The 15,146-nt window shown below is 41.4% G+C and overlaps 1 protein-coding gene across 6 annotated transcripts in view; it reads right to left on the bottom strand.

The window, feature by feature from the left end:
* LOC140545582 (protocadherin alpha-C2-like) overlaps positions 1-15,146 on the bottom strand; it is a 133,931-nt gene that overhangs the window by 14,667 nt on the left and 104,118 nt on the right. For 5 of the 6 annotated variants that reach the window (XM_072668451.1, XM_072668461.1, XM_072668470.1 and 2 more), the window contains exon 2: positions 3,111-3,169. In XM_072668451.1, the coding sequence (XP_072524552.1) occupies positions 3,111-3,169 (59 nt within the window). Of the gene's footprint in view, positions 1-3,110; positions 3,170-6,368; positions 9,281-15,146 lie in introns of those variants that run through there. The other variant, XM_072668426.1, reaches the window with a different exon arrangement.

Raw genomic sequence — 15,146 nt, 5'->3', positions numbered from 1 at the left:
ATAAAAAAAGAGGTAAATGTAAACTCTATATAGTGTGTATCTGTGTGTCTCCTTTGTGTGCTGAATGCGTACATGCTAGTGGAGGCCATTTTATAAGCCGAAAAGTAGGAATCAGTGAGATGTACTTATCCATTATTAATGAGCAACACTGGCTTGAATACATGATCCTCATCTCAAGCACATCCTCTCTCCATCTTCTCTACTTTCTTTGTCTTATTCATGATCCTATTACTTTTTCTTATAAACGTAATTGTGTTGACATTGAATGAAGTTGCATTTTTTTTGCATTTATTTAAATTCTAATCTTACTTTATATGAATGGAAATACAGTATTTGATTTTTAGGTTTTGCAAGACAATTTAGTTTTTGTGCTCTCCGGTCCAATTTATCATTGCTTTCACACAAAAGCCTTGCGACAGTCGTTTTTCACTTTTTGACTTGATGAATCTCCAATATTCCAAAATAGCTTATAATAACATATTTTACATTGACTTCCATTGTAAGACAAGAAGGTTTTTTCATTCTTCTGTAAAGTCTGCAAAATAGAAACATTTTCACATGTGATTTCCTTTTTTCAGACCTTACTATATATTTATGTATATTGTTTTAGTTTTAAAGAGAATCATTTAGCTCAGAGAGGGCATCATTCTTTGTAGACATGCACACTAATCCTCGCACATTCTCCAAGCACTAAAATATAAAATCCTCACAAATCTGACTAAAAGCTCAATAAGTCAGATCCAGTATAAATATATAGTAAATATGTAATTAAACTGATGTGGAGCGTGGAAATAAGAATGATGGGTGGGATGGTCTGTCTGAGCAGATGAAACAGGGACAGCAGTGATAAAACTGATTTAACACATTAGACTGATTTGCTTGCTCCCTTTAACATCTGCCGTAATAAAAAAAAAAATCTGTGTACTTATAATGACTTATAATGAATCTGAGGTTTAGCACACAAACACACACACACACATTGCCAAAACATCAAAGAATTAAGCATAATCATACACACATGCACCATTTTTACACATCTACATGCATTCATCTCAACCCCAATTCAGACCCAGACACACATACATACACAGTGCCCTGAGTGCCCAGTGCAGCTGTGTAAGCACTGTCCAGTCTGTTGTCTCCAGTGTCCTTCTTTGCCGCGGCAACAGCGACATGACCACAGGCTAGGCTTCTATCAGTGCCCATGACCTATTTCTGTTTCCGCGACGACAGCTCCCGGCAATGGTCGCTGCATTGTTGAGCTGGTTGTCCAGCCGTACTCTGCTCATCATATTACTGCTCGCTTCTGAAGAATCAGGGACTCCCTGTATGCTAGTCTATGCTTGTTAAGATAAACCTGGATCAACATAATGACCCCATGCTCCTTTGGTTGGACCACGCTTAGTGGCACAGCCAGAGCAATCCACACAGCAGCATGTGGCCCAGTGGCTTGTGGGTAATACGGTTGACCACTTTTTTTTTTACTGCTATACAACAGTAGATGGTTTCTGCCTTGACCATAGACTAACCTTTTTCTGCTAATGAGTTGAATAGTTCATTTTCTCTAGCTCTTTTTTTCACTTTATTATTCTGTCCCATTTCCATTATTCTATTCACTATTTAATTCATGAATCTGCTGCTCATTTACTCTCATTATCAATTTTTATATACAGCAATGTTATTAATCCAGTCATTCAACCAGTGTCCCTCCAAATAAGAATCAATATGACTTTGACGTAAATATTATATATTTATTTGGAAAGTCTTTAGACCTTTTCACTTTAACGTTTTGTTATGAGTAGTCAGTCTGCACTCAATACCCCATAATGACAAAGTAAGAACAGAATTTTTCAAACAAAAAGTATTCAGACCCTTTAGTTGATACTAAGTTGAAGCACTTACAGCACAAAACAAAACTTACACTAACAGCAATTACACTCTTGTTGAGTAAGACACCACAGTTTGAACACCTGGATTTATGGATCATCTGCCATTCTTCTCTGCAGATCCTCTCAAGCACTGTCAGTTTGGATGGGGACCATTGGTGGACAGCCATTTGCAGGTCTCTCCAGAGATATTTGATTGGATTCAAGTCAGGGTTCTGGCTGGGCCAGATGACATTCACAAAGGTGTCCCTTGGTCCCACAAAGGTGTTGTCTTGGCTGAGTGTTTAGGGTCATTGTCTTGTTGGTAGGTGAACCTTTTGGTCCAGTCTTAGGGCCCGAGCACTCTGGATCAAGTTAGGAATTAGGAATATCTCTGTAGCTTTCCCTGACCTGACCAGTCTTTCTGGCCCAGCCGCTGAAGAACACCCCCACAGCCCTTTAGGGATGTTATTGGGCAGGTGATGGAAGCAGTGCCTGGTTTCCTCTTCCACATGATGCTTAAAACTAAAACCAAAAAGTTCAATCTTGTTTTTTCTAGACCAGAGAATCTTTGGTCAACTCTCTTACCAATTCCCTTCTCCCTCAATTAGCAGGGTGGCCAGATCTAGGAGGTGTCCTGGTTGTTCCAAAAGGCCAGAACTATGGAGGTCACTTTCAGTGCTGGAGAATTTCTTTGTAGCCTTCTCCAGATCTGTGCATCCATACAATCCATTTCTTTCACCTCATGGTTTGAACAATATATTTGCTAACTGATGGCCATGATCTGTTGTAAAACTTATTAAGTGATAATCAATTGCTTTCAGTAGTTCCTGCAGATTTTTCAGGAGAAATTCCATGCTGCAAATCTTTCTACTACATTCCAAGGTGTTCTACTAAAGTCAGATCCACAAACACTGAACTCATTGTCATGTTCATGAAACCAGTTTGAGATATTTTTTCTTGACTGTGACATAACACAGTATTATACTTGAAAGAGACATTTGATGATGGGTAAATTGTTGACCAAGAAGGGATGCATGTGGTCAGCAACACTATGCAAGTATCAGTCCTCACACCACTATACCATGATTGACTGATTACATAATTGCATGAATGGGTAGCTATACAGACCTTTCTAATAAATTGCTTGGTGACTGTATTCATATTATGCATGTGATGTCTTGTAAGGGTTCTAGTGCTGATAGTGTTGTTGAAATGAAGTGAAAGACATTTTTACAATCTTACCTTTGCATTCCTGCTCTGAGTGAAGCTGAATATCTCCAGTCTGCATTGGGAGCCTTGGGCTGCAGCAAAGAAATGATGGAGAAAACAAGAGTGAGATGTGAAGAAGAAGATGAACAGAAGAAACAAAAGAAACAAAAGAAAGAAAAATAGGGAGAGAGAAAATGTATTTGTTAAATATTGTCATAGACTACACATAGGAGATCTTTCTTTGCCAAACTAAAGCACACGGTTATATTGTTTGAGTGGATTTTTAAAACAAGAGCAAAATAAGGAAAAGGCTGATCAATTTGATGGAGCCCCTTGGGTTTGCACCTGTACAGGATGAGAGCACAAAGAGAGGGAGAGAGAGAGGGAGAGAGAGAAAGAGAGAGAGAGAGCACAGAACTGCAGTGAAATGGTACAGAGTAAGGAACATTCACTGTCTTGTTCTGTACCTGCTTTGTCTCCTGGTGTACTCCAACATTACAACACACAGGACTACATTACAGGAGTTACAGGGATTACACAGCCTTACATTTTTTTCAAATGTATGATATATGATAATGCAAGTATGTAAATATGTTAATGTACAAAATCACCAACAAATTCAAGAAAAGACAAACAGAAAATAAGTCTGCTTCCCAAAGCAGCCTGTTTCACTCTGGCAAATATAAATATACGAGAATCGGCCCTGCTCCTCTCTTCCCTTGAACCCTAATTTCCCAGCAGAAGGCATTTATCACAGAAATCCAATGAATGCTGGAATAAGCAAAAGCTGCCTCTCCTCTCCAACATCATTTCTGTCACCGCCATTATCATACCTTTACAGATTTCATGAGGTTTCATGGTTTCATGATTTTACAGCTAGGATACTTCCACGCAGGCTTTTGTGTACATAATATCAATGAATAAATTAATTTAAAAAAAACATCCAGTGGCCATACATTGGGAAGGATCCAGGTAAAAAATATTTATCAGTTAATTTTACTTTAAACAGCAATCTCCTTTCTTTGTTTCACAATCTTTACAAAACATCCCTTTTACAAAACCAACAAACAGCATAACACAAGTCTCATAGCCAAAAGGTGCAAGCTGACGAATGTGACTATTTAAGTCTGTCTACAGTGCTCCCTCTGCAACACCAGCCTTATTCAACACCCACTCGCAGTATATGTACTCTATCCTAGAAGCAGTGCTGCCTTTAGGTCACTGTGTAGGCATTTGCCATCAATGCACAGATTGCGGATTTGGACTCTGCTTTAGGAGTTCAGGCTTTTTGGCTTGTTTTCTGGCATTATATGTGCATATGTGCAGATGGTCAAAGCAAATTAATTAGACAAGCAAATATATGTTTAGTTTTGCTCAGAGCTCATTGTGTTGCATCTCTTTTGCCTATTTACCTTCTTAAAGCAGAAACAGTAAGTGTGTGGTGTGAAAAGAGGGAGATAACAAGCTCTCGGGTTCAGTCTGATCTTGTCTCGCCAGCAGTTCCTCGCTTTCCTTCTCTCATTCTCTCTTTCTGCCCTGCTCTCTCTCTCGCTCTCTTTCTCTTTCATTCTTTTTCTCCTTCTCTGTCTCTGCTGAGCGGACACACCTCGCCTGGATACAGCACTTGTACCCTTGCACCAACCAATCAGATCACTTCATCACTGCCTTTTTCAAACCCAAACAACCAATCAGCAAGCTGCAACGTGGTACCACACTCCATCGGCACTTAATTGCATAGAGAGAACAAACATGACTGGCATTTAATGAGCGAGACAGGCATCAGCCGATAATTGCCTCCGAAATCCAGTCCTTTCCTATCATAGCCTGTTATACATACAGATAAGCCACAAAGGCCTTCGCTCTATCACTTGGCATACAAATACATACAACTAGGAGGGCTCAATAAACATTAAATATTTTTACTGTTCAAAACAACACACATTACCATTTTAGATTGTTTACATATCAGCTGCCCTTTATATTATGTGAACATTTTATGATGAATGGACAAACAAAAATTTTCCAAAATGACCCAGGCACAAATTCATCACATTAACAAACATTAAAATTTAAGAATCTTTTTTTCTTCTCCTGTTTTTTGGACAGCAACTATATGCTTGTGTATAACTGTTAGATCCAAATTAGTTGATACAAGAGTTAGTAAAAAGTGTGATCTCATGTTGCGTTATCGGATCACTATATATTGAAACATGATGTATCAAAATAAATGATAAAAGTAACACAGCATAGCACAGTAACAGCACAAAACCTCTCCTTTACATGACTGCATGACTCCTTTCATGATACTGTGAGCTGGAGCACAACCTTAGCACCACGACTTCATGCTCTAAGAGCTTTATGTGTCATGTTCTAAGTGTGACTTCTATGAAAGATCTGTCACATCGCTCACAGTGCCATGAACTATAATGGGGGCACTGCAGTGATGACAACTGAACTGGGCTAAATTACTGAGGATTGGAACTTCACAAAATATTTTGATTCAGCCATGCTAATCTATTACTAAACAATATTTTGCATAGAGATCATGTACATGGAAAACTAACTTAAACCCAAACATGTTCACCCAAACTGTGATTCAGTGTGTTATTCCAAAGGACTAATCATGGCACTCATAATTTAGTAGGCACATTTCTTTGGATAATGTCCAATAGCACACACTTCAGCTAAAGGCAGACCAGGCTGGAGCAGCTCTACAGAGAGAGAGAGTTAAGAGTGGAAGCAGAGAATCTGGGGTGTTGGTTGAGTTTCACACCTCTAAATATACACACCCAGCTGTACTGCTACTGAAGACTGCAGTGCAGTGCATTCAAAAAGGCGGAAAGTAAGAAAGAGAGTGGGAGAGAGGGACAGAGACAGCAAGAAAGTGAGTGTAAGCATGAAAAAGGAAATGAGAGTGTGTTTTCCCTGACAATACTAGAAAGATTATGAAAAACTGTTTTAGTGGCAGCTGCAAACAAGTGCAAAGGGCAGAGGTACATGAACCCCTGATACCCTGAATCATCAGAAACCTACACAAATGCAACATTTTTGCTGGGAAAAAATGCTAGCTTGAACACACACACACACACACACACACACACACACACATACATACACTGCCGTCCTGAACAAAAATCCTTAAGCATCCGCAAAAAGCCCTCTCCATCCATAAACTCCCAATCGAAAGCAGCTGTATCAGTAATGAATAGCTAATGTAAAATGTCAAAGCTCCTGCCGTCATTACGATTGTAAGAATAGACCCTGTCAGACAAGTGTGGGTGTGGCACACACCTGTATGGCCGTGGCATCAGGCATACTAAGCCTTCGCACAAACTGTCCACTTTGGCTTGTGAAAAATCGGTCTGCCCCTGAGCCCCAGGTCCCGCTCAGTGGCCGACCTGTGTTGTAGAACATAAACGTGTCACTTCCTGAAGTGGCTGTTAGGCAGGTCTTGTAGCAGTAGGTTTTTGTCAAAGAGCCGTTTCCTCGAACCTCAATGTAGTGAGGTTCTACTTTAAGGTCTCTCCGTAGGGCCACGGCCTGTTGCTGCTGGTTTCCTCCTCCACCTCCACCTCCACCTCCACCTCCACCTCCACCTGAGGCCCCACCACCTGCTCCACCTCCTGCGCTCCCTCCTGCTTCTTTGGGAGGTTTCTTCTTTTTGGATCCACAGCAAGGTGAGCAGGAGCACGCATCAGGTTGGCTACAGTAGGCATGACAGCGCACAATGGCTAGGACAAAGACAGTGACCAGGAAGACGAAGGTGGTGGCAGTAAGTGCGACAATGAGATATAATGTAACATTGGAAAAAATTAGGGTGCCATGGGGCCTTATGATGCGTTTAGGGTCAGGGGCCACTTTTGGCGGCAGCTCCATGACAGCCACATTAATTGTGGCAGAGGCAGAACGTGGTGGCACACCATGGTCTCTTACATGCACCGTAAGGCTGAAGACAGTGGAGTTGTCTTCGAAAACGCGCCGCGTGGTTCGGATTTCACCTGTGTGCTCATGTACCTTGAACAGGTCAAGCTCAGGAGGGTGTTCGAGTGCATACAGCAGCCAGGCATTCTGCCCTGCATCCCCATCCCATGCCAGTGCACGTGTTACCAGGACACCTGCCTCTGCGTTCCGGAGAATGGTTTCCACTGTGTGGGACACATTTGATGCAGGGTGAACAAACCGTGGTGCATGGTCATTGGAGTCCATGACATAAATGTAGACTGTTGCCACGCGACTTAAAGGAGGCACTCCGTTGTCTTGAGCTTTTACCTGGAAGTGGAACTCTCGCAACTTCTCAAAGTCAAAGGAACGCAGTGCATACACCTCACCTGTGGCAGGTTTGATGGAAACATATGACCCTACTGAGATCCCGTGGTTGTTGTCGTTCAGAACAGTGTAAGTGATGCGTGCGTTTTCATTGGCATCAGGATCTGTTGCCTTGACAACACACAAAGCAGCACTTGGAGCATTATTTTCAGCGACATAGACGGTGTATGATGTCTGCTCAAATCGAGGCGGATTGTCATTTACATCAGCCACTTCTATACGTACAACCATGGATGAGGAAAGAGCAGGGGTTCCCCCGTCAACGGCGGTTATTGTAACATTGTACGATGATACTGTTTCTCTGTCCAGGAATGCTGAGGTGACTATGGTGTAATGGTTCCTGAATGATTTTATCTTAAAAGGCAGGTCAGGAGGGATGATGTCTAAGGTGACATGTTTGTTTTGGCCAGAGTCACGGTCATTGACACTGATCAGGGCCACCACAGTGTCTGCTCGAGCATCCTCCCTCACTGGACTGGAGAGAGTGGAAAGCACAATGTCAGGGGGGTTATCATTTACATCCAGCACCTCCACCACTACTTTACAGTGCACTGCTACCGCCCCATGTCCCCGGTCCATAGCCTGGATGTACATTTCATAACTGTTGGTCTCCTCGTAGTCCACTTTACTCTTGACTCGAATCTCTCCAGTGTCTGTATCCATGCTGAACATCTGCCGAACCCTTTCAGGCGTGTATGAACTAAAGGAGTAATAAACTTCTCCATTGGTGCCCTCGTCCCGATCTGTTGCATTTAGTTTGATCACCAGAGCGCCAATAGGCGAATTCTCCCGCAGTTTAACTTTATATACAGAGCTGTCGAACTTGGGCACGTTGTCGTTGGTGTCCAAAACGCGCACATTGATTTTGGCTGTGCCAGAGCGCGGAGGAGAGCCACCGTCAGTGGCTGTGAGCACGAGCTGATGAGATGGCACCAGCTCGCGATCGAACGGTTTTTTCAGAATGAGTTCAATGTGCTTTCCATTAGCAGGTGGCTTATTGGAGTCCAGTGCGAGGTGCTCGTTTGGCGAGATGCGATAATGGCGCACAGAATTCGAGGCGTCGTCGGAATCCTGCGCACCCTCGATTGGAAACCGCGCTCCAGGCTGAGCCGCCTCAGAGATCTCCAGCTGGTACTCGTCTCTGGGGAAAAGGGGCGCGTTGTCGTTCGCGTCCAAGATTTCCACCTCCACGTTGTGCACCTCGAGGGGATTCTCCACGACCACCTCGAGGTTAAGAAGGCAGGCGCCGCTGAACTCACAGAGCGTCTCTCGGTCGATCCGGTCACTAACCAAAAGCTTACCGGTTTTGTGGTTGATGCTGAAGTAGCGCCTAGAGCTGTCCGAGCTTATTCTGATGCGGCGAGAAGAGAGCTTTCGCAGGTCCAGTCCCAAATCTCGGACGATGTCGCCTACCACAGCCCCGGTCTCCAGCTCTTCTGGAATCGTGTAGCGAATTTGTGCATTCGTAAGGCCACTGAGTACAAAAACAACGGCGAAATAAAAACAAAGAGGTGCGTTATCCTTTGTGCTTCTGCATCGCCCCTCAACAGCCATCGCAAGCTGGCACAATCTGCAGACGGATTTAAAACTGCTTTCCGTCTTTCGAGCTGGCTTTGCGATTGCTTCCGCCACGGCATTAAAAAGCCATTAAAAATGGGCGGTTAAAAAATGTGGGGAGCTGTCCGTTGTACCTTGGCTATGTGCAGGACGACCAAAGTCTCCTCATCGCTGCCTCGTTAAACTGACATTTTCCTGCTGCCTCCATGTTCTCTCCTTTGTCCTTACCCTTCTTTCTTTATTCCCCCTTCACCGCGAGGCTGGTTCTTGTTTCCCCTGACACGGGTGCAGCCTAACGCTCCCTCTCTTCTTTTCTCTGCCTCTCTCTCTGCTCCCCCTTCTTCTCTCCTCCCTTGCGCTCTCCTCGCTGCGCTCTTCGGGCGGGGGAGGGGAGCTGCACCCTCTCCATCGGAGAGCTGTGCGCTGCATTTCAGCACCTCTGAACAAAAAAACGCGACAAACCTCTTCAAAACGAATGAGCACCCTAAGTGACATAAAAGACGACTTAAATAAAAAACAATCAATCGAAGTTAAGTCAGTCCCGTTTGTATTTTCACGCGCTCTCATAAAAACCGATTGAAAACACCGATGCATTATTATCAGGCTGAGCGTGCCACCGCCCTTTTTTCATTGTGTGCCTCGCGCGTGCAGCTGAGGTACTTGGCTGCATTTCGCGTCACCCAGTCAACACGTTGTTTTGGATTTTCGTTCTAATAAACGAAGGCTTAACATTTCTGTAAAAAAAAAACGTTAACACATGATATGGTGTTAAGTGATTAATGCATTCAAATGATACCAAAATCAGCCTCCCTCTTACAATCATAGACGTTCCATCATGCAATGAACCTGCCTATTGCACATTTATGAAAGTCTAGTATAGTCACTTGAGACAGCCATTATCACAATAACCAAAAATTAATCTCTCTCTCTCTCTCTCTCTCTCTCTCTCTCTCTCTCTCTCTCTCTCCCCTCTTCAACCCCGAGCAAGGGTCGTATCCCCATTCATCAGCTTATTTGCAACACGGGCTCAGAGTGCGCGCTCTGATGCGAACCAGATCACAGACAAGATGCTCGCAACCTGCCCCTTCGCCTTAACTGTCAAAACAAACTAGCTCGAGTCTCTCTGCAGTCCTGGAATTGCTCAAATACATTTCGTCGAGCTGACAACTGTGGTGAAGCTTCCATGCAGAGATGAAAGAAGACACAGCTACACACGAAGCAACAGTGGCTCCAATGGACTTAAGTCGTACATCATCATCATCATCGTCATCATCATCATCATCATTATTATTATTAATATAACAAGAAAAAAAGAAGAGTGTTCAGGAATATAGAACAATTGTACTTGCGAGTGATCACACTATTTTCTGTAGCTAATTGCAGGTAATCACAATCGCTACGTTTTTAATACAAACGTGTGTTTTATTACAAATATGTAAGTCTACAATATAAGGCTTCTTAATTGCATCTTAGCACAAAGATGATTCTTTATTGGTCGAGCGATCATCACATTGAATATATTGTCACAGAATTAGTTACTTTTAATAATAGCAGTTTGTGTTAACTTTTGGCATTATTATTATTATTATTATTATTATTATTGTTATTATGATTAGTAGTAGTACTAGTACTAGTAGTAGTAGTAGTAGTAGTAGTAGTTTTAGTGGTTGTAGTCGCAGTATTAGTAGTAGTGTAATCGGCTAAAAACCCCAATGTAAGACAGAAAAAAGTACTCGATTAATAAAATGTGTACATGAATAAAACATATTGCATCAGCATAATTACTGACCAAGTGAAGTGAAAGCTATTTTGTGTTGATGCAGTATGTTTTATTGATGTACATATTTTATTAATGTACACTGGTGTACACACTTGAATCAAGTGAATATATTGTATATACTGTATATATTAATTCACACTAATCATTAATCATTCGGCTAAGAAAAAAATCTTGAGTCTTCTGCCACTAATTCTGGCACGGATTCGAACTGTAAAGTAAAGAGACAATAAAACCTCAATGAAGGTATCAAAGAAACACAAATCACAATCACAAGCCCCCCCCCCCTCCTCTCTCTCTCTCTCTCTCTCTCTCTATCTATCTATTTATCTATCTATCTTTCTCACACACATAGACAGACACACACCAAGAGGGAGAAGAAGACAGAGGACAATAAATATCTTTACGTTCTTCACAGGCAGAAGAGCAACGGTCTCTAGGCAGATGTAACAGTCCTGCAGTTAGCCATCTTTCAGGCGACGGTAATTAACTAGGTCAATAATAGCTCAGCTTGTTCGGTTCAGCTCGCTTAGGTAATTAGAGAGATCTAAACTCACGTAGCTCCAATTAAAATTTAATTTAATTGATCACCAATCACGACGCGCCTTTAACCTGCTGTGATCAAGGCCGCTTAGAACAGGGGAGGCCCCTCTGACACAGGCGATGGCGCAGCTACAAAAGAGGGACATAATCTACTAACTCTCTTTTTTTGAATAATAAAAAAAACAAGCAAAACTTTGATTTAACAGTGTAACAAAAGCTGCAAAATAGCACTTTTACATATACTTATTTACTCTGCATTGATCTGCGTTTTCATTAAAATTGATGGAATTTTGCAGACCCTCCTAAGAAGAGCGACTTCGAAGTCTAAAGGTGCGCTATATGTACAAATGTTTGTGGACACCCCTTCTAAAGCAGTTAGCTACTTTAAGTGGACCCCTTTGCTGTCATAGATGTGCAAATGCACACACACAGCTTGTCTAGTCACGGTCAAAAAAAAAAGTACTGCCAATAGATCAGGACTCTCTGTAGCAGATAAAAATAAACCTTTTAGCTCCATGCCGAATGCCAGCCATAGGCTAAACTGGTATACAGCCCCCAGGACAGAGCTTTGGAGCAGCGAAACAGTGTTTGAATGATGGTGCTCCATTCAAAACATTTGGGATGACTTGGGGAGAGGGCGATGAGGTGGAATTCCTCACAGAAATTCTCAAGAATCTAGTAGAAAGACTTTTCTGGACTGTAGAGACAGTTATCCTGACAAAAGTAAAATAAACAACTTTTAATAACCTTGATTTCAGAAAAAAAATAATGTGAGCAAGTGTCCCAATACTTTTGTCCAAATAGGGTACCTCTAAGCTTAAATAAAATTAAATTAAATTAAAGTTATCTATTAAAAATAGATACACAGTTGCACTATACTAGTTGTATAGAGTTGGAAGGCAGTGAGCAACTTAGCTGTTTGGGCAACCAGTGGAAGTTTGTTTAACCACCTTTTCACCAAGACAGAAAAAAACATCTAGATGCTTGTCTTTTGTCAGGCAAGGAGGTACATGGCAATTTCATACAGTTGACATCGAGCTATAATATGTAGGATTGAGTCAGGTTTGCAGCACAATCCGAGAATGAAAACTGGTCAACTATAAATATGTCAGGCTCAATCTCTTTCTTCCTTTCTTTTTGCATCAGAGCATCAGTGTGCCCACAGCAAGACTAAACTCCACTGATTCATATAGTCACTGTTCAGCCTTACAGTTCAGTGAGGGGGTGGAAGAGAGAACTGTGCTTCATACAACTACACTGTGCTGCTGCTGTCCTCTTGAGGCGTGGGCTGCTAACACAGTCAGTACAACTAAACATCAGACATCCTTCAAAGACATTTATTTCGGAGGCAAATCAGATTTATAAGCTTCTTGAGGGCTTATTTATTTATTTAATCAGTCTTGTACAGTAAAAGAGGCGAATCCCACCCTCACTGCCCCTGACATTTAGCTGCTCCCTCCTGTGGGACACCTGCTCATGTTTACGACACTTTGAGGAAGAAAAAGAAAAAAATAAGCACCTGTTATCTTGTCAATTACACACATGAGCGGATTTTAAACACCTGGCCTTTTCAATTCAGTCTGTTTTTCTAACCGCGCACACACACACACACACACACACACACACACGCACATACACACACACACATACAGACTGACATATCATTTTCTTCCTTACCTGTTTGAAACACGTCCATCTGCTCTCTGCAGCTAATTGCTTTTACCCACGGGCTTTCAGATGAAGTTATCTCGATTACTCTGCACTTAGACAGGCGCCTGTCGGCCTTAAGCACAGACGGGATTCTGATGCCTCGGTTGACAGAATGTATGCTCAAGTCAAACTCCCACAGACAATACATTCTCAGATAAACCTCCTGTGAGAACGCTTTACACTTGAACACTTTCACACTTTTTATCCCTACATACTGGCTTCCTTGTCCTGTTCCTCCTCTGTAGCTTCTCTGTGCAAACTGTGGCAGCTCAGCAAAAGAACAGATCAGAAGGAATAGTGAACAGCTCTATAAAAACTGGCACTTTTGAAATATATTTGGGGATTTTTTCAATTTGATTTTATTTATTTATTTATTTATTTATTTATTTATTTATGTATTTATTTTATTGTAACTTCATTGCAACTGACATTCTCAATGTTATACAACTTTGGTAATGATTTACTGCTTCATTCATTATTCTGGATGTGCTGGTACAACCACCATATTAAAATCAACAGACAGACAGACAGACAGATAGACAGATAGATAGATAGATAGATAGATACCTTGCAGACACTTCAGGCTTTCAGAGCAGTGATTTTTAAGTGAATAAATATCTCTGTTCATTCATTATACATAACTCTGAAATATTAAAGCACCTCATTACCGCACCCTAATCGACTCACTTCAAAAAGACATTAATTTCAGTGCACAAATTGGTGTGACTCCATGTAGAGTTTCACAGGATTGATCAGCCTATTTGCTGGGCTACGTAGCATGTATGTATTCTCACAGCTATGTCTTTATGTTGCGGAAATGGAAATGAGAGGGTGTGAGTCAGTGCTCTTAGTTATACTACATGCGTGCGCACATGCGAGTCAATGCAGTGTGTGTCTGTCAGACTTTGCTGCTGGCCATGAAAGATGACCTCACAAGATCCATCATTCATATTGAGGCACTGGGGGGATGACATCATGATAAAACCACTACAAAGAGCACTTCAAGATGTATCAGGCTTACTGTATGAAGGGTGCCACTCTAAGTATGAAGAAAAAAAATCATAAACAAATAAATTTATATTATTTTATGAATTTCTGCAGTTTTTACTGCATCGTATTGTATTCAGGTCTTTTTTGTAATGTTACAAACACATTAGCAAAAGCAATAGAAGTAGTACTACTGGTTGCTCCGTCAGAGAGGCTAAATGCAGACAGAGATTACACAGTTAAAGTCAGCCCTCTATGGGTGCAGAGTGGTACTACGTTAGACATTTGGGACAGAGGGGGTTGAGAGAGAGAGAGAGAGAGAGAGAGAGAGAGAGAGAGAGAGAGGTTTCCTAGGTCTTGTTCCTAGGTCTAGTTCTCCTTATTTTGCGATTATTAAAGTTAACAATTTGGATGAAAAAGCTGATTAATTTCTACTAAACACTGAACTATTAGGCCAATAAGGTGGATAAAGATTAATATTGCCAAAATCTCTCCAATTGTGACTGAAACTAGGTACTATTGCTACATGAGGCGCTACATGGCTACATAGCCCCCGAAGTCAGGGCCTTGCAAACACAAACAAACAAACAGACAGACAGACAAACAAACAAACAAACAAACAAACACTCAAACAAACAAAAATCTAATTTTCAGTGTAGTGAACTGACCAAGATGTTGTATGGCTGGAACTGATTTTTAAAAATATATAAAACAGACTATATCAAACACCAGAAAGCAGCCTTTCCTGCCCTGTTTGAATCTAGGGCAATGATCTAAAACAGGTGTGCACAAATGGCCCAAACAGGCCAGTGTGGCTACACATTTTTGAACAATGAGATCCCTTGAATAGATAAGTAGAGTCAAGTGTAATCTTGCATGGTTAAAATAAAAAAACGTACAGCTACATCGACTCTTCATATATATGATTCTGCAAATCCACACATACTTGCTTACTGACCACAACTTCAAGTACAGAAAAATGAAAATGGACTCAAACTGCTACATATACATTGTATAATGTACTGTCACCCCATATTACAATAATTATAAAATAATAATAAAAAAATAAAGTACTACGACAGAGGAGTATGGATAACAAATAAAGCGCTAAAAGTTCAGGTCATTACATTTATTTTTTATGAGAACAAATGGAATTAAGAGACCAGATT

The sequence above is a fragment of the Salminus brasiliensis genome, chromosome 2, assembly GCF_030463535.1.
Source record: "Salminus brasiliensis chromosome 2, fSalBra1.hap2, whole genome shotgun sequence".
NCBI classification, from domain to species: domain Eukaryota; kingdom Metazoa; phylum Chordata; class Actinopteri; order Characiformes; family Bryconidae; genus Salminus; species Salminus brasiliensis.
The sequence above is the reverse complement of the archived record's forward strand: the minus strand, read 5'-3'. Positions and strand labels throughout refer to the sequence as shown.